The 12,063-nt window shown below is 43.0% G+C and overlaps 2 protein-coding genes across 18 annotated transcripts in view; one reads left to right on the forward strand and one right to left on the reverse strand.

Annotated features, from left to right (window-relative positions):
• Positions 1 to 1,240: 1,240 nt before the first annotated feature.
• On the forward strand, positions 1,241 to 2,819 carry LOC311150368 (ras association domain-containing protein 8-like; the record flags this gene model as incomplete). Its single annotated transcript, XM_084187802.1, has 2 exons — positions 1,241 to 1,343; positions 1,468 to 2,819. 2 exons carry the CDS (start codon positions 1,241 to 1,243, stop codon positions 2,817 to 2,819), a joined length of 1,455 nt encoding a protein of 484 aa, XP_084043928.1.
• A 401-nt stretch (positions 2,820 to 3,220) lies between these two features.
• LOC311150361 (cold shock domain-containing protein E1-like) overlaps positions 3,221 to 12,063 on the reverse strand; it is a 29,593-nt gene continuing 20,750 nt past the window's right edge. For 4 of the 17 annotated variants that reach the window (XM_084187786.1, XM_084187784.1, XM_084187781.1 and 1 more), the window contains 16 exons: positions 11,322 to 11,408; positions 11,134 to 11,231; positions 10,930 to 11,011; positions 10,705 to 10,833; positions 10,254 to 10,379; positions 9,914 to 10,129; positions 9,467 to 9,607; positions 8,062 to 8,229; positions 6,649 to 6,756; positions 6,316 to 6,491; positions 6,085 to 6,197; positions 5,848 to 5,967; positions 5,551 to 5,729; positions 5,183 to 5,346; positions 4,800 to 4,932; positions 3,221 to 4,693 (listed from right to left, as the gene is read on the reverse strand). In XM_084187786.1, the coding sequence (XP_084043912.1) occupies positions 4,646 to 4,693; positions 4,800 to 4,932; positions 5,183 to 5,346; positions 5,551 to 5,729; positions 5,848 to 5,967; positions 6,085 to 6,197; positions 6,316 to 6,491; positions 6,649 to 6,756; positions 8,062 to 8,229; positions 9,467 to 9,607; positions 9,914 to 10,129; positions 10,254 to 10,379; positions 10,705 to 10,833; positions 10,930 to 11,011; positions 11,134 to 11,231; positions 11,322 to 11,408 (2,088 nt within the window). In that variant the 3' untranslated portion in view covers positions 3,221 to 4,645. Of the gene's footprint in view, positions 4,694 to 4,799; positions 4,933 to 5,182; positions 5,347 to 5,550; positions 5,730 to 5,847; positions 5,968 to 6,084; positions 6,198 to 6,315; positions 6,492 to 6,648; positions 6,757 to 8,061; positions 8,230 to 9,442; positions 9,608 to 9,889; positions 10,130 to 10,253; positions 10,380 to 10,704; positions 10,834 to 10,929; positions 11,012 to 11,133; positions 11,253 to 11,321; positions 11,409 to 12,063 lie in introns of all 17 variants that reach the window. The other 13 variants (XM_084187785.1, XM_084187783.1, XM_084187787.1 and 10 more) reach the window with 7 other exon arrangements.

The raw sequence follows: 12,063 nt of genomic DNA on the forward strand, positions 1-12,063 counted from the left end.
GCTGTGGAAGTAATTTTACAAGTATTTTGCTGTCAAGATTCATGATGAACAAGGGTCAGTAGCTAATGTGGGATTACTGTATTGTTTGACAAGGCTGGAGACTCAAAACCTGAAAAACTATTTGGTCAATTGAAGGCAAATCATTTAACAGTTGTGGAATGTTCCAGATCTTGGCGTACTGGAGCTTTGAACAGTTTACCAGCATGTTTATATATTCCGTTCCGATAGAGATCCCCCTTCCTGTCAGAAAGATACACAAAAACACTCAGAGCCCAAAATATCTCTGACAGTTTACTGATGCAAGTGAACCAATGTTGATAGTATTTGGTTACCTCAAACAAAATAAGTAGCTAAGAGTTCGTCAGCTTGGATTTTCATTTATACCCAAATAAGATTAATGTTGAGTTGTTCTTTACGCAACAATGGCATTTTCAAAATAAATAAATAATACAATGCATACGAAGTAGTCAATTTATCCATTGTATTCAAGTACTGTAAGAGACAAACAAAATGCCAATTTAAGCATAATTATAGCAAACATTCTATAGCAATTTTCACACAGATCAGCCCTCAATCTTTTTTTGCAAGACGAGTGGGATCATAAACTTCCCTGCAGTAGTAGATACCCAAGGGACTTCAAATTGGCCTTACTCACTCCACTGTGCTCCTCACAAGACCGTTTCTATCCCTTTCAGAGCATTGTGCCTTCAGCATAGTGGACGGCTCCCAGCATCGGTTCTAAGAGGTAGGTAGCACATTTTATTAACAGTCTATGTATGTGATATTCTGGCATCGGAACTAACCGATTATTACAATTATCTTGAGCAAATGTCCAACTTCCAACCATCTACTTTTGAAGCCAAATAGGTGAATTATGCTAGCAACTGGATGCTTTGTTCATTGTCTTTGATACCATTTTATTCAACTATTAAGTTTTACCCTCAATATATGAATTGTTTGTTTACCTCCTTGAGTATCATTAGGCATAATTTGAAAATACTGTGAATTCCAACTCGATGATTGCGTTCAACTTACAAATATGTAATTTTGACTGCCCACAAAGCTGGCCAAGACAGTGAGCAGACACTGATTACCGAAAATGGTAATGAGGGTCAATAGTCTGTCTTCACCACTTCCCCTGAGTGTGTGCAGTAAAGGAGGCTCTTACCTAGAGACATCAGCACCTACAGTAATGCTTCATTTTGTTCTCATCCCTTAATTTTCTGAATACAGATTAAGAATGGAGGTTAAGGTATCAGTGGAGGGGGTCCCACGTGTTGTCTGTGGAGTTACTGAGAAAACCACATGCCAGGAAGTAGTCATAGCTTTGGCTCAATCCCTTGGTGAGTACACATCTGGCAGCATTTATATTTTAGGGTCTCATTTCACTGTATACTTTACATGATTTCTAATCCAAATCAATCCTTTCAGGTAATAAATTCATCCCAATTATCTTCCTTTGCTTAGGTCGTCCTGGGCGCTACACACTTCAGGAGAAATTCAAAGAGTTTGAGCGGAATGTGACACCTAATGAACGGATTCTGGAGTCTCTTGCGAAGTACGGACAGCAGGCCAGAGAGATCCAGCTCACCCTGCTGCACAACGGGCCATCCCTCTGGGAAGGGCCTAGCAGAGGGAAAGGCGGCAGATACGAGGCTGGCCCTCAGCTTAGGAGAGCAGATGCTGGGGGCAAAGTACAAAGGGTTAGCGGTGGGCTTAGTTTACACCGTCAAAGCCTACCGCCCTTATCGTGCCTGCGGCAACAAGCCGAACAGCCACATGAAGAAGAACCAAAAAGGACCAAAAGAAAGTCCCTGACCCTGATGGATGAGGCTTGGGGATGGCTGGAGAGCCTAGGAAGGGGCGCAGTGAACCAATCAGGCCGCAAAAAGGGGAGCAGGAAGGACACTGTCAAAAGGGATGGTAGTTCCCTGAACGTTTCTGTCACTGTTGCCAAGGATCCCTCCACTCCTGGGGTTTTGCAGAGCAAATTTAGAGAAAAGAGTGCCAAGTCCACTGAGCACCATCAAATCTCCTGCTGCATGGGAGACCAGGGCAGGGACAGAAAGAAAAGTAACCTATGCATTTCTGATGAGGGTAAGGACATCCAACATGTTAAGAAACACCCAGAGGTTAGCATGGCAAAGATAAAAGCTGAGGGCCAGCAGAATCCAACCAGTGCCCTTAAGATGGTTGATGAAGAAAGGAAGTTAAGAGGACTAGTTGCTCTCCAACAGGCTAGTCTGAAAGAGCTGCAGGTCCAAATAACCTGTACGGATAGCCAGATTCATGAGCTGGAGGAGCAACGAAAGGCCAGGCAAGAGGCCCAGCAAAAAATTGGGGAGGAGGCAGAGCAGCTGGAATTTTGGAAGAATGAGCTGAAGGCCGAAGAGGGATATGAGAAAGACTTGCAGGAACAGTTCCTGGAGATGAAGGTGAAAGCTGTGGAGTGTAAGGCCAAGTTGGAAGAGTACAAATGCAAAATGCAAGGACTTGATTCCTCAAGGGACAGGAGAACTGTTCAAGAGGAGCAAGTGAATGTTCCAAGCCAAGATGCCACATCTCCGGCTGCTGCAGGGTGGACAAGGCTGAATAAGGCCCTGAATCAATCAAGATCTCTTACAGTCCGTGTGGTAAATACTGACAGGAAGTTTGCTCCAAGAGTGGACTCCAATCATCCTCATGCTTTAGTTCCTCCAAACCAGATCAAGGACTGGTGGACATGCTGGTCTGAAGCTCAGAGTCCAAATCCAGAAACACAACCAAGGGTTGTGCATCTCTCCAAAATAATGATACATCTGGGCAGCACCAGAGTTTGAAAAGAGGTAGAGCAAGAACTGAAACTTATCTGTAAAAACCAAACAATATAGCCTGTGTTCATGATACATTATTTGTTCTCAGTTTTACATTTCTATACTGACGGTTCTATGGCTGTAAAAAATTGCAAAATTTGTCCTACCAAGAGTTGCTGAATATCTTTTAATCTTCAGTTTGTTCCACTGTTCAGGCACCTTGGTTTGAAAGAGGTAAGAACAGCATTTCCTTTTTTACTGCACTGAAACCCCCCCCCCCAAAAAATGACATTTTCATGCCTATACAAAGAAAAAGCTTCAAATAACTCTTACTGCCATTGAGTAAAATACATTCTACAAACTATGTATTTAAGGAACAAAGATTGAACTGCCTCGATTTTCTTTTAAATAAAGACAAACGCCATATGTAATTTTCATAAAACTTTAATTCAATTGTTTCATTCAAGACCATTAACAAAAGTACATAGGAGAGCATCTGTGTAGTTCAGGAGGAACCCAGTGATCTCCAGTTTAAATTCATTTAGACTAACTCCCGTATGTGCATTCAGGCACAACAGATCACCCACCAATGCCACTAAAGCACAATAATAGATATCCTGATCCTTAAGATTAATTCTAATACTTTGTTACCTTTTCCCCCTCTTTTACTTAAGTAAAATGTATTTGTTATATTGTGATGTTTGAATCTTTCACTAAGAAAAAAGCACACATTACATACAGTATATTTCCACCCACAGGTATTTGGGATGCAGACCAGTATTATTTCTACTAGAAAAAAAGCCATCCCAAGATTGTTCTTAATATTTTGGCGGTTGGCTGGGGACAGAGGACCTTATTTTTACTTCATTTTATTCATTAGCAGATATTGAGATTCAATGGAACAAAAAAGGAAAGATGTGCAAAAAAAAAATACATTGTATAAAATAACTGCTGGATATAAGATGCCATTAGGAATTCTGCACCTGGGGAAATTGCTTATGGAGCGTGTGAATACCGAAAAGGTATTGAAATGCTCCAGATTTCTCAAAGTAAATCATATAGTGACTTAAACATTCACATACATCACAACACCATGCTTTCACTCCAGCTCTTGGATAAAGTGTTTCAAAACTGCTCAAAAAAACCGAGCAGAGAAATAGCCTCTGTGTTTTAGCCCACACATATGAGAAACAGGATCCTCCTTATGAAGGGAACTTTGCTTTATGCATTTTGTAGGAAAGCATAGTGGAAACCATTGGCAAATGAGAATAATTTAGTTTCCTTAAATGAGGGAGAACAAATGGAGGAAAATAAGCAGGTGAGCTCTAATACATGCCCACACACACACACAACCCACACAAACACATACATACACAACCCACATCCACAACTGGTTTCAGGTGCAGAATTCCAGACATTTAAGCGGATTCAGCAAAGATGGGGACAAGACAATGCCACACAACCATCACTCTGATTTTAAGGGGAACAGAAACCCTTAAAAAAGAAAAAAAAAGGAAACAAATCTAACCTCTACCATTTCTAAAACACCTTATGCACAACAATCACACACACTCAGGAGAGAAACTCCATGTATACTGCAGTATGAAACCGTATCAAGTACATCATACATGGGCGGCAGGGAACAAATGGAATGAGAGGGTTCCATTGCAGGTGATGGAACAGGGAGAGGTGTTACACATGCTTATTTATGTGTGCCTGTCAAGAGTATGTATGTGTGTAAGAGCATGTTTCTGCAAGACAGCAAAATTCCCTTTCCATTGTTGTCCTCCATTCTGGGATTGCATTTCTAAATCTGGGCCCACCTATTCCAGACAGGGTGGGGTATGTACTGTTCAGTCAATGACACCCGGTTGACGGGTCTTCCGCTCCACGTTGAAGCCCTAGGTACAAAACAAAAGAGACCGGTAATTATAAGCAACACGCTTTACACATCTTAAATATCAATCAGAACTTATTATACAGCATTATGCTTTCAAATGTGTGTACCTTTGAGTTGTCAGGGCCACGGGGCTGTCTCACAATGACTAGGCGGGGGGCGCTAGAATCATCCAGGGTGATGCTCTTGAGCCGGTTGACCAAGCGATCGGGACGGGGGGTTGCCACCGGTTTAGGCCCTTCACTGTGGTAGAGAAACAAGACAGCTTTTTAACCAACAATATACCGTCTAGGTTTAGGATAACTGGGTCATAAATGAGACATGACTAGTAAATGTGGAGGCTAGAGGTTCAATTTCACTTATTCAGTTAAATTGACTTTGGCTGCCATCCACGAAACGGACATCCTTATTGGGCAAGTTTAGGTAATACCTCAGTTTCTAAAACATTTTAGCCCACTTCATGGGTACTAGTACAACCCCCTGCGGTCAATACCTGACTCTGCGCACGTTGCAGGCACTACATTTCCCTGTGCGTTGGTTGAGGATGACTGAGAACTCCACCTCATCCCCAGCCTGGAGCTCCAAGCCATCCTGCACCTCTTTGACATGGAAAAACAGCTTCTTACTCTCACCAACTTCATATGTGATGAAACCAAACTGGGGAGACAAGACAGTACAGATTGAATAGGCATAGCACTCAACATGGGTAGCCACACCAAGAAAGTCCAAAAACAAATGATACATCCTTATTACTTCAAGTTAGAGTTCCTTAACAAACTTGAAAAATAAATAAAAGGCTTATTTTTAAAGGCAATTTAATCCTGTCTGCCTGCACCTGTTTCAACAAGCATGAACAGATACCTGATCCTTGACGCACTCCACTAGGGCTTTGCGTTGGGGGACAACGTTGCAGGCCATCTTCTGTCCTGTCTGGGCCACTGTGCACAGCTGGAACTTCACCAGCTCTCCTTTCTGCAGACAGTCTGCCTTGTTTGTCATGCCCACGATGCCAAAGGGGTAATTCTGACCCTTCGTGCCATCTGAATGGTTAGAGGGACAAGATGAATGGTCAATTTAGCCATTTGGTTATTGTAGAGTATGTGCAGAGTAAAACATTGAATTGATGGACATAACCCTCCACTGCCAGTGGAGACGTGCCTTCCTCCGAGAGCTCGATGAGCCCCTGGTACTCTGTCTGGGACGGGTCCACACTGCGCAGAGGGCGCACCACCTTCCCCAGCATCACAGTCTCACCAACATCCTGCCCCACATCATTCACTGCAATAACAGTACACCATTAGCATAGACACTTTGATTACTAATATATAAATGCTTCACTATAGAGCAGACTGTAGTGCAAAATCAAACAAATGACTAGAGCATTGTCTTGCCTACCTGCTGCCACCTTATTAACCTTCTCAGCGCTGACTTTGTTTCCTTTGCCCTTGGACAGGGTGTATTCCACAGTGTCGCCCAGCTCCAGGTTCTCCATGTCTCCACACAGCTCACTGGTACAGACAGATACAGGCAGCATGAAAAACCTGGATAATTATTTTTTGGACACATCTAATGTGATAGCAACCAACATCTTTTACACTGTAGCTTTCCTGCGTTGAATAGTTGTACCTGTAGTGAAAGAAGATCTCTTGATCGTGATTGGCCGTCTCAATGAAGCCAAAGTTGTCTTTCAGGGTGGCGATGTATCCCAGCAGCCTCTTGGTGTTGACGGTGCGGTTGAGGATCTTGATGGTGACCGCGCTCTGCTGGCCCGTCCTCTTTACCTCGTTGATGGAGAACTCCACCTAGAAGACAAGGTTGGATTTACACCAAATAGAAACAGCCAACTCCAGGATATATTTTTGGGGTTGGTATGTTGCCATTTCGACAAAGCACATTTGAGCCAGTGTTGACTTGTTTTACTGGTTTGTTTGTTTTAACTTGTAAACTGGTTTTCAGTACCTTGTCTCCTGCCTGTGGCTGGGCAGCTCCCTCCAGATCTTTGACATGGTACGAGACAGTCAGCTTCACTCCACAGTCCTCATAAGAAATCACTCCCTCTTCTGCTTCCTACAGGAGGACACATCAGCAAACTGATTAGACTGGCAGTTCCAGTCAAAGGTTGGCTAGTGCTCTCCTCTCCAGAACTCAGGCATTGAACTGTAGCACCTTGATGTCACTTCGAGGACCCTCCTGTGGTTCTGAGCATTGGGAAATGTTAAAATACTTCCAGAGAGGAAAAGGCACCCTTCCTGGCAAAGAAATTGAATTACTGATCTGAACAGGCTGGATAGGCGAAAGTAAAAGGGTAGAAAAAAAAAAAAAAAAAAACATTCATCCAAACCGGTGCAGATCAGTGATTACTTCAGAGGAAGGGAGGAATGATGCATCTTTGATATAAGCTTTGGAGTATATCAGATGAACAGCAGTAGCAAGTCCTTGTTAAAAAGCTAAGCGTGCAGATGACTGGCACCAAGATGTGAAACAGCACACATTCCAAAGCACCCCTGTTAGTATTTGGTTAGCATTAGCCTTGACTGTTTGAAATCAACACCTTTGTACGAACAGTGTTAAATGTCATATCTCCTTAGGAACTAGTAAAGCAAATTTCAAGACTTCAAAAGTGAGAACTGTTTTTACAGAGGAAATGATTTAGAGGTTAATTAGTAGGACTGAAACCATGCCGTCAACTCTGGGTTGAGGAGCACATTTAGAGGGCCATAGACCACACCACTGACCTTTACTACTTTATATTAAATATACACATTTAGTCTACCTATTTGGGCGTACATGTCAACTATGCATGTCTGCCGAAATGTGAAGAAGAGCAAAGGTTAGGACATGAGGAGTGTAAGTAAGTGAGCAAAAAACGAAACTTTGTGAATTTAAGGTAACTAGGGCAACTTCTCGCAATTTAGCCAATTTGAGGAGACTTATCCAAAACTTGTGTCAACCCTGTAGGAAAACATTTCAATAGAACAGGCGTATGGGCATAAATAAAGCATTGATCAGGGTGATGGCATCATGCAAAGACAAAACTCCTACCTTGTCTTTTTTCTAATGGAGAGAAGGAGCATGAGGAGGAGAGGGTGAAAGGAGAAAGCAAAGAGGAGAATTAGAACTAAAGAGGGCTCATCAAAAATCAATGGTCTGAAAAATGCGTGATGGTAATGGGAAGTGTGTGTGTGTGGGTCTCGGAGGGGTTTTCAATTTCAATACTGATCAGACGGGGGGGGCTTGGGGGAGAGAAGTCAAAGAAAGATCAGGCAGGGAAGAAAGACAACCAAAAGTGCACTGTAAAAAATTAATCAAGGGACAAAAGTTATTGACAATGTTGCTGTGGGCTTCCTAGTGCTGCCCTGGGTGCTCTCATACCTTCTCTTTGGCCTTGCTGGGGCTGGCGCTCTTGTTGGTGATGGCTGCCGTGGCCTCCTTCTCCACCACACCCACAAAGCGCTGCTCAGACTGGGTGTGGAAGGACACTGTACCCTTGGGCAGCTTCTTGATGCGCACTGCGTGGTTCCTCTGGGCAGACAGCATGTCCTGCACAGGAGAGGGGAGGGAGAAAACACCCCTTTCAATTAGTGTTGGTGTTCGATAATGCTCTCATTGAGATTGTTTGGATTATATTGTGGAGGTAGCCAGAGACCAAAATACATTTGGAACGCAATGCGCCTAGGAAATTTGAATGGGTTCAAAGAGTGAGAATCCCTAATATTTAAAACAATTGACTGCATGTTCATTTCTAAATCAAGAGTTCCCTACTAAACTAACACCCTTGGAAGATCAGGGGTTGCGTTAACGCAGAATTCTGTGTTTTTCACAAGAAAAAAATACAACGCATAAGAAATATTTTGCTGAGTTTTGTGAATGCAGATCTAAAATGCTTCTTATTGTAATTTCTGTTCGACAGACTTAAGTGTAAATCATAATCCAGACGCTAGGACACAATAGACCAGCATACCATTGTGACATAGCTACATGGCTCCAAGACCACCAGCCGCGGGGGACGTAGAGGCCAAACACGCAACTCCCCACAATTCCTAACCAACGCGTCTCCAGTACGCGTCCTCTATTCATTTGAATGTGTTGACAGTTGGAGAAATCGCTTGAGCTGCGCTGAGAATTCGAAAAGCATGAATGCCAATGGTCCAATATTCTAAAACACTGCTGTGCGTACATGTTTGGTACTCCGATAGACCCTTCATTTTGTACTTCAGCTGCACTTCTCCACTTGGATGAGAATTCACGAATGGGCATTCTATCAGCAGACTAACTGATGTGTAGCTACTTTTCTCTGGTACTTTTCTCATTGTAGCCTACTTCTCTCTGGTAAAATGCAAGACTAACTTCAACCAAAACATTAGAAAGAATGTAGCCAGCTACATTTCCTATGATCAGACAAATGACGGCCATTCATAATTTTTTCAAAAAAGACTTGTAAGCTCATTTACTTGTGTGGCTGCTAGCCAAATAGCGCTGCACTTTGTCATCTGATGAAAATTAAGCTTTTTCTGCCAAATGTGTTGCACAAATTTTCTGTGAAGGAAAACTATAGTTGCACGCCCCTGATCACTATTGAAGAGAACAAAAATCTTTCAATATAAAAACGCAGGCGAACTGATTTAAAATGAAGATTTTTTTGATGGTCTGCATTTGTAGATTTCGGAACTCTAACAACCCCTGAAGATGGACAGAAAGGTCAGGCGAGAGGAAAGGAATTAAAAAGACAGCATTTGTATGTTGAAAAACGGACCATGGACGTTTTCTCTGGACTCACGGGCACAACGGTGAACTCGACTTCGTCAGATATGTGCAACTGGCTCTCTTCCAGGACCTCGCTAAAGTGAAAGAACATCCTGGCGTCCCGGTCCACACACTTGATGAAGCCAAAGCCGTCGCGCATGGCAGCGATCACACCCTATAGGACAGAGAGGAGAGGGAGAGACGTTAACACACAGCAGAGATGCCGTTGATTCTATAACATTTAAAGGACAGTGCACTGCAGATACAATGCTGAAAAGTGCCATCCTTCCCTTTCATTCGGGCCTGCAGGTTTCAGCTCATGCATTTTGTAGGATATACACAACAGTATGGACTAAATTTTTGAGGAATGCAAATATCAGAGAATTGAACTAGGTTGCCATATTTCACTGATTAAAACCCCACAAACAAGCTTCCTCAAATGAACTAGAGGGCGTACCATGGATCTCCTCAGGGTCCTTACCATCTCACGGGACTCCTTGGTGAAGTGGAAGGTATCGGGCAGGATGTCGATGTTGGTGGCCCGCTCCAGCTTGTCCCTGCGGTCCGTGGAGATGTTGAACTGCACATGGTCTCCCTCCAGCAGGGTCACCTTGGACTTGGTGTCCTTCTCACCAAACAGGAGCTCCTTGTCCGTGTAACTGATCCTGGCACAGATGCGGCCTGGTAGTGGATCATTCTGAAAGACGTGGAGGAACAATTTTAAAAGTTTGATCATTATCATCATTAAATAATCTATATGATACAGTAAAAAACAAACTCAGGTTACTTGTAAGCATGGAGGCATGGTGTAAGTTTCTGACCTGGTTCTTGGTTGGAACTTTAGGGATGACCTTGGCAACAGTGCCTTCAAACTGCTCGATGCTGATGTCCTCAAATATGACTGTCCCCTGGGCGAGCAGCCTCACGTCAGTGGCCACCTCTTTCCCCTAGAGGAGAGAAAACAAGATGCTTTAGTTACTTCAATGTTGTTTTTTCCCCCTCTATTAGGACATTATTTTGCATCTTTACAGGCTTATGGCAACAAGATGTATTAAGAACATATACATGAGTCATTTCTGTTGAATGGCTTTTCCTATTGAGACATTCTGACTGCCATTAAACCTAAGTCTGCTTTGACAAGTTGAATCGCCAACATCTTAAGAATAACAACTTGATTCCAATGATCCAAATACTGGCCTCGTATTCTATACTTTTGCAATTCACCACAACTTGAGTTGGCTGGCCAGAACGTTTCCATGTGATGCCACCTACGTTTCTCTCTTTGATGGTGAACTCCACGTCGTCGCCGGCCTGCAGGGCCTCCAGGTCGCCCTTGAACTCGCTGTAATGGAAGAAGATCTCCTTCACCACGTCAGCTCTCTCAATGAACCCAAAGGCCTCCTGCCAGACACAACACAAAGGGTTATAGAGCATAATCAGGCACGTAGACTAGCCAATGTCCAGCCAGGGATCCACAAGTGTGTAGTGTGGCTTTACCTTGGTGGCACAGACAACCCCCTGGCACCTCATCTGTTTCTTCTTTACCAGGACAATGTTGTGAGCACTGACTGCACCGGTGCTGAAACACAGAAGATAGGCATGAGGAAACGGCTTCGGTATTGTGCAATCAAACATAGTAAAAAATGGAAACTCAAGATAATTTGTTTGGGAAGCAATAAGACACAAAGAAAAACAACTCACTGCTTGTTGGTTTCCATGTAGAAGCTGACTTTGTCTCCCGTGTCCAGGTGCATGTTGCCCTCTATGTCGTCTGGGGTGTAGGTCAGGTAAAACACCTCCTGCGTGGGAAGGAATCCATACTTTACATTACATTGACTACCAGCCTTGACATGACAAGTCTCTTTCTTTAGGCCATTTGACAGTCTTACCCCATTTCTCTCATAGCATACACTGCCAGTGGGCACCTGCCCTGGAGCAGACTTGCCATCCAGGTGAGTAGGAATCGCTGAGACGACCTAAAGGACAGCAAGAACCACAGGGGGAGGAGATGGTTAAGAATGGCATTTGGGTGAGTCAGACAAACACGAATACCTAACTACAATCAGTGTAATTACAATAATCAGGTAAGTGAAAACGGACAAACTGGTTGATTTCCAAAGGTATATCAAGAAAGCCAAGGGCTACGTACTGTAGACACTACTGCATGAGATGCCAAATAGTCCATTTGAATGAATAAAGGCCATTTGAAGAGAAGGCTAATAGAAAAGACTCCAATGGCTTTCAAAATATCACATCCAATCAAGCTTATTCGATTTACTGACTTTCTGGATAAAGATTTATACTATGTATAATTCTATATTTTCTATTTTGTTTAAACATTAAATCCCACCTCCAGCCAATAAACACCACACAAAATGTATGTCGAGGACAGTTAAGCCCACTGTAAATCTCCATGGAAACAGATGGTATTCCTAGTGTTTCAGACAAGCAGAGATACTAACGATAACACAAATAATGGAAAGACAAATGTGGATTTAGAATCAGATTCAAATCCTTGGGGAGAAAGGTTTAGTATAAAAGAATGTACACATCTATGAAACTATTAAATGAACAAAAATGAGTGAAAAGATTTACAATGAGCTCGAACATACCCGCAACCGACAAACAAAC

This window comes from Coregonus lavaretus, assembly GCF_964263955.1.
Source record: "Coregonus lavaretus genome assembly, chromosome: 22".
In the NCBI taxonomy this organism is placed as follows: Eukaryota; Metazoa; Chordata; class Actinopteri; order Salmoniformes; family Salmonidae; genus Coregonus; species Coregonus lavaretus.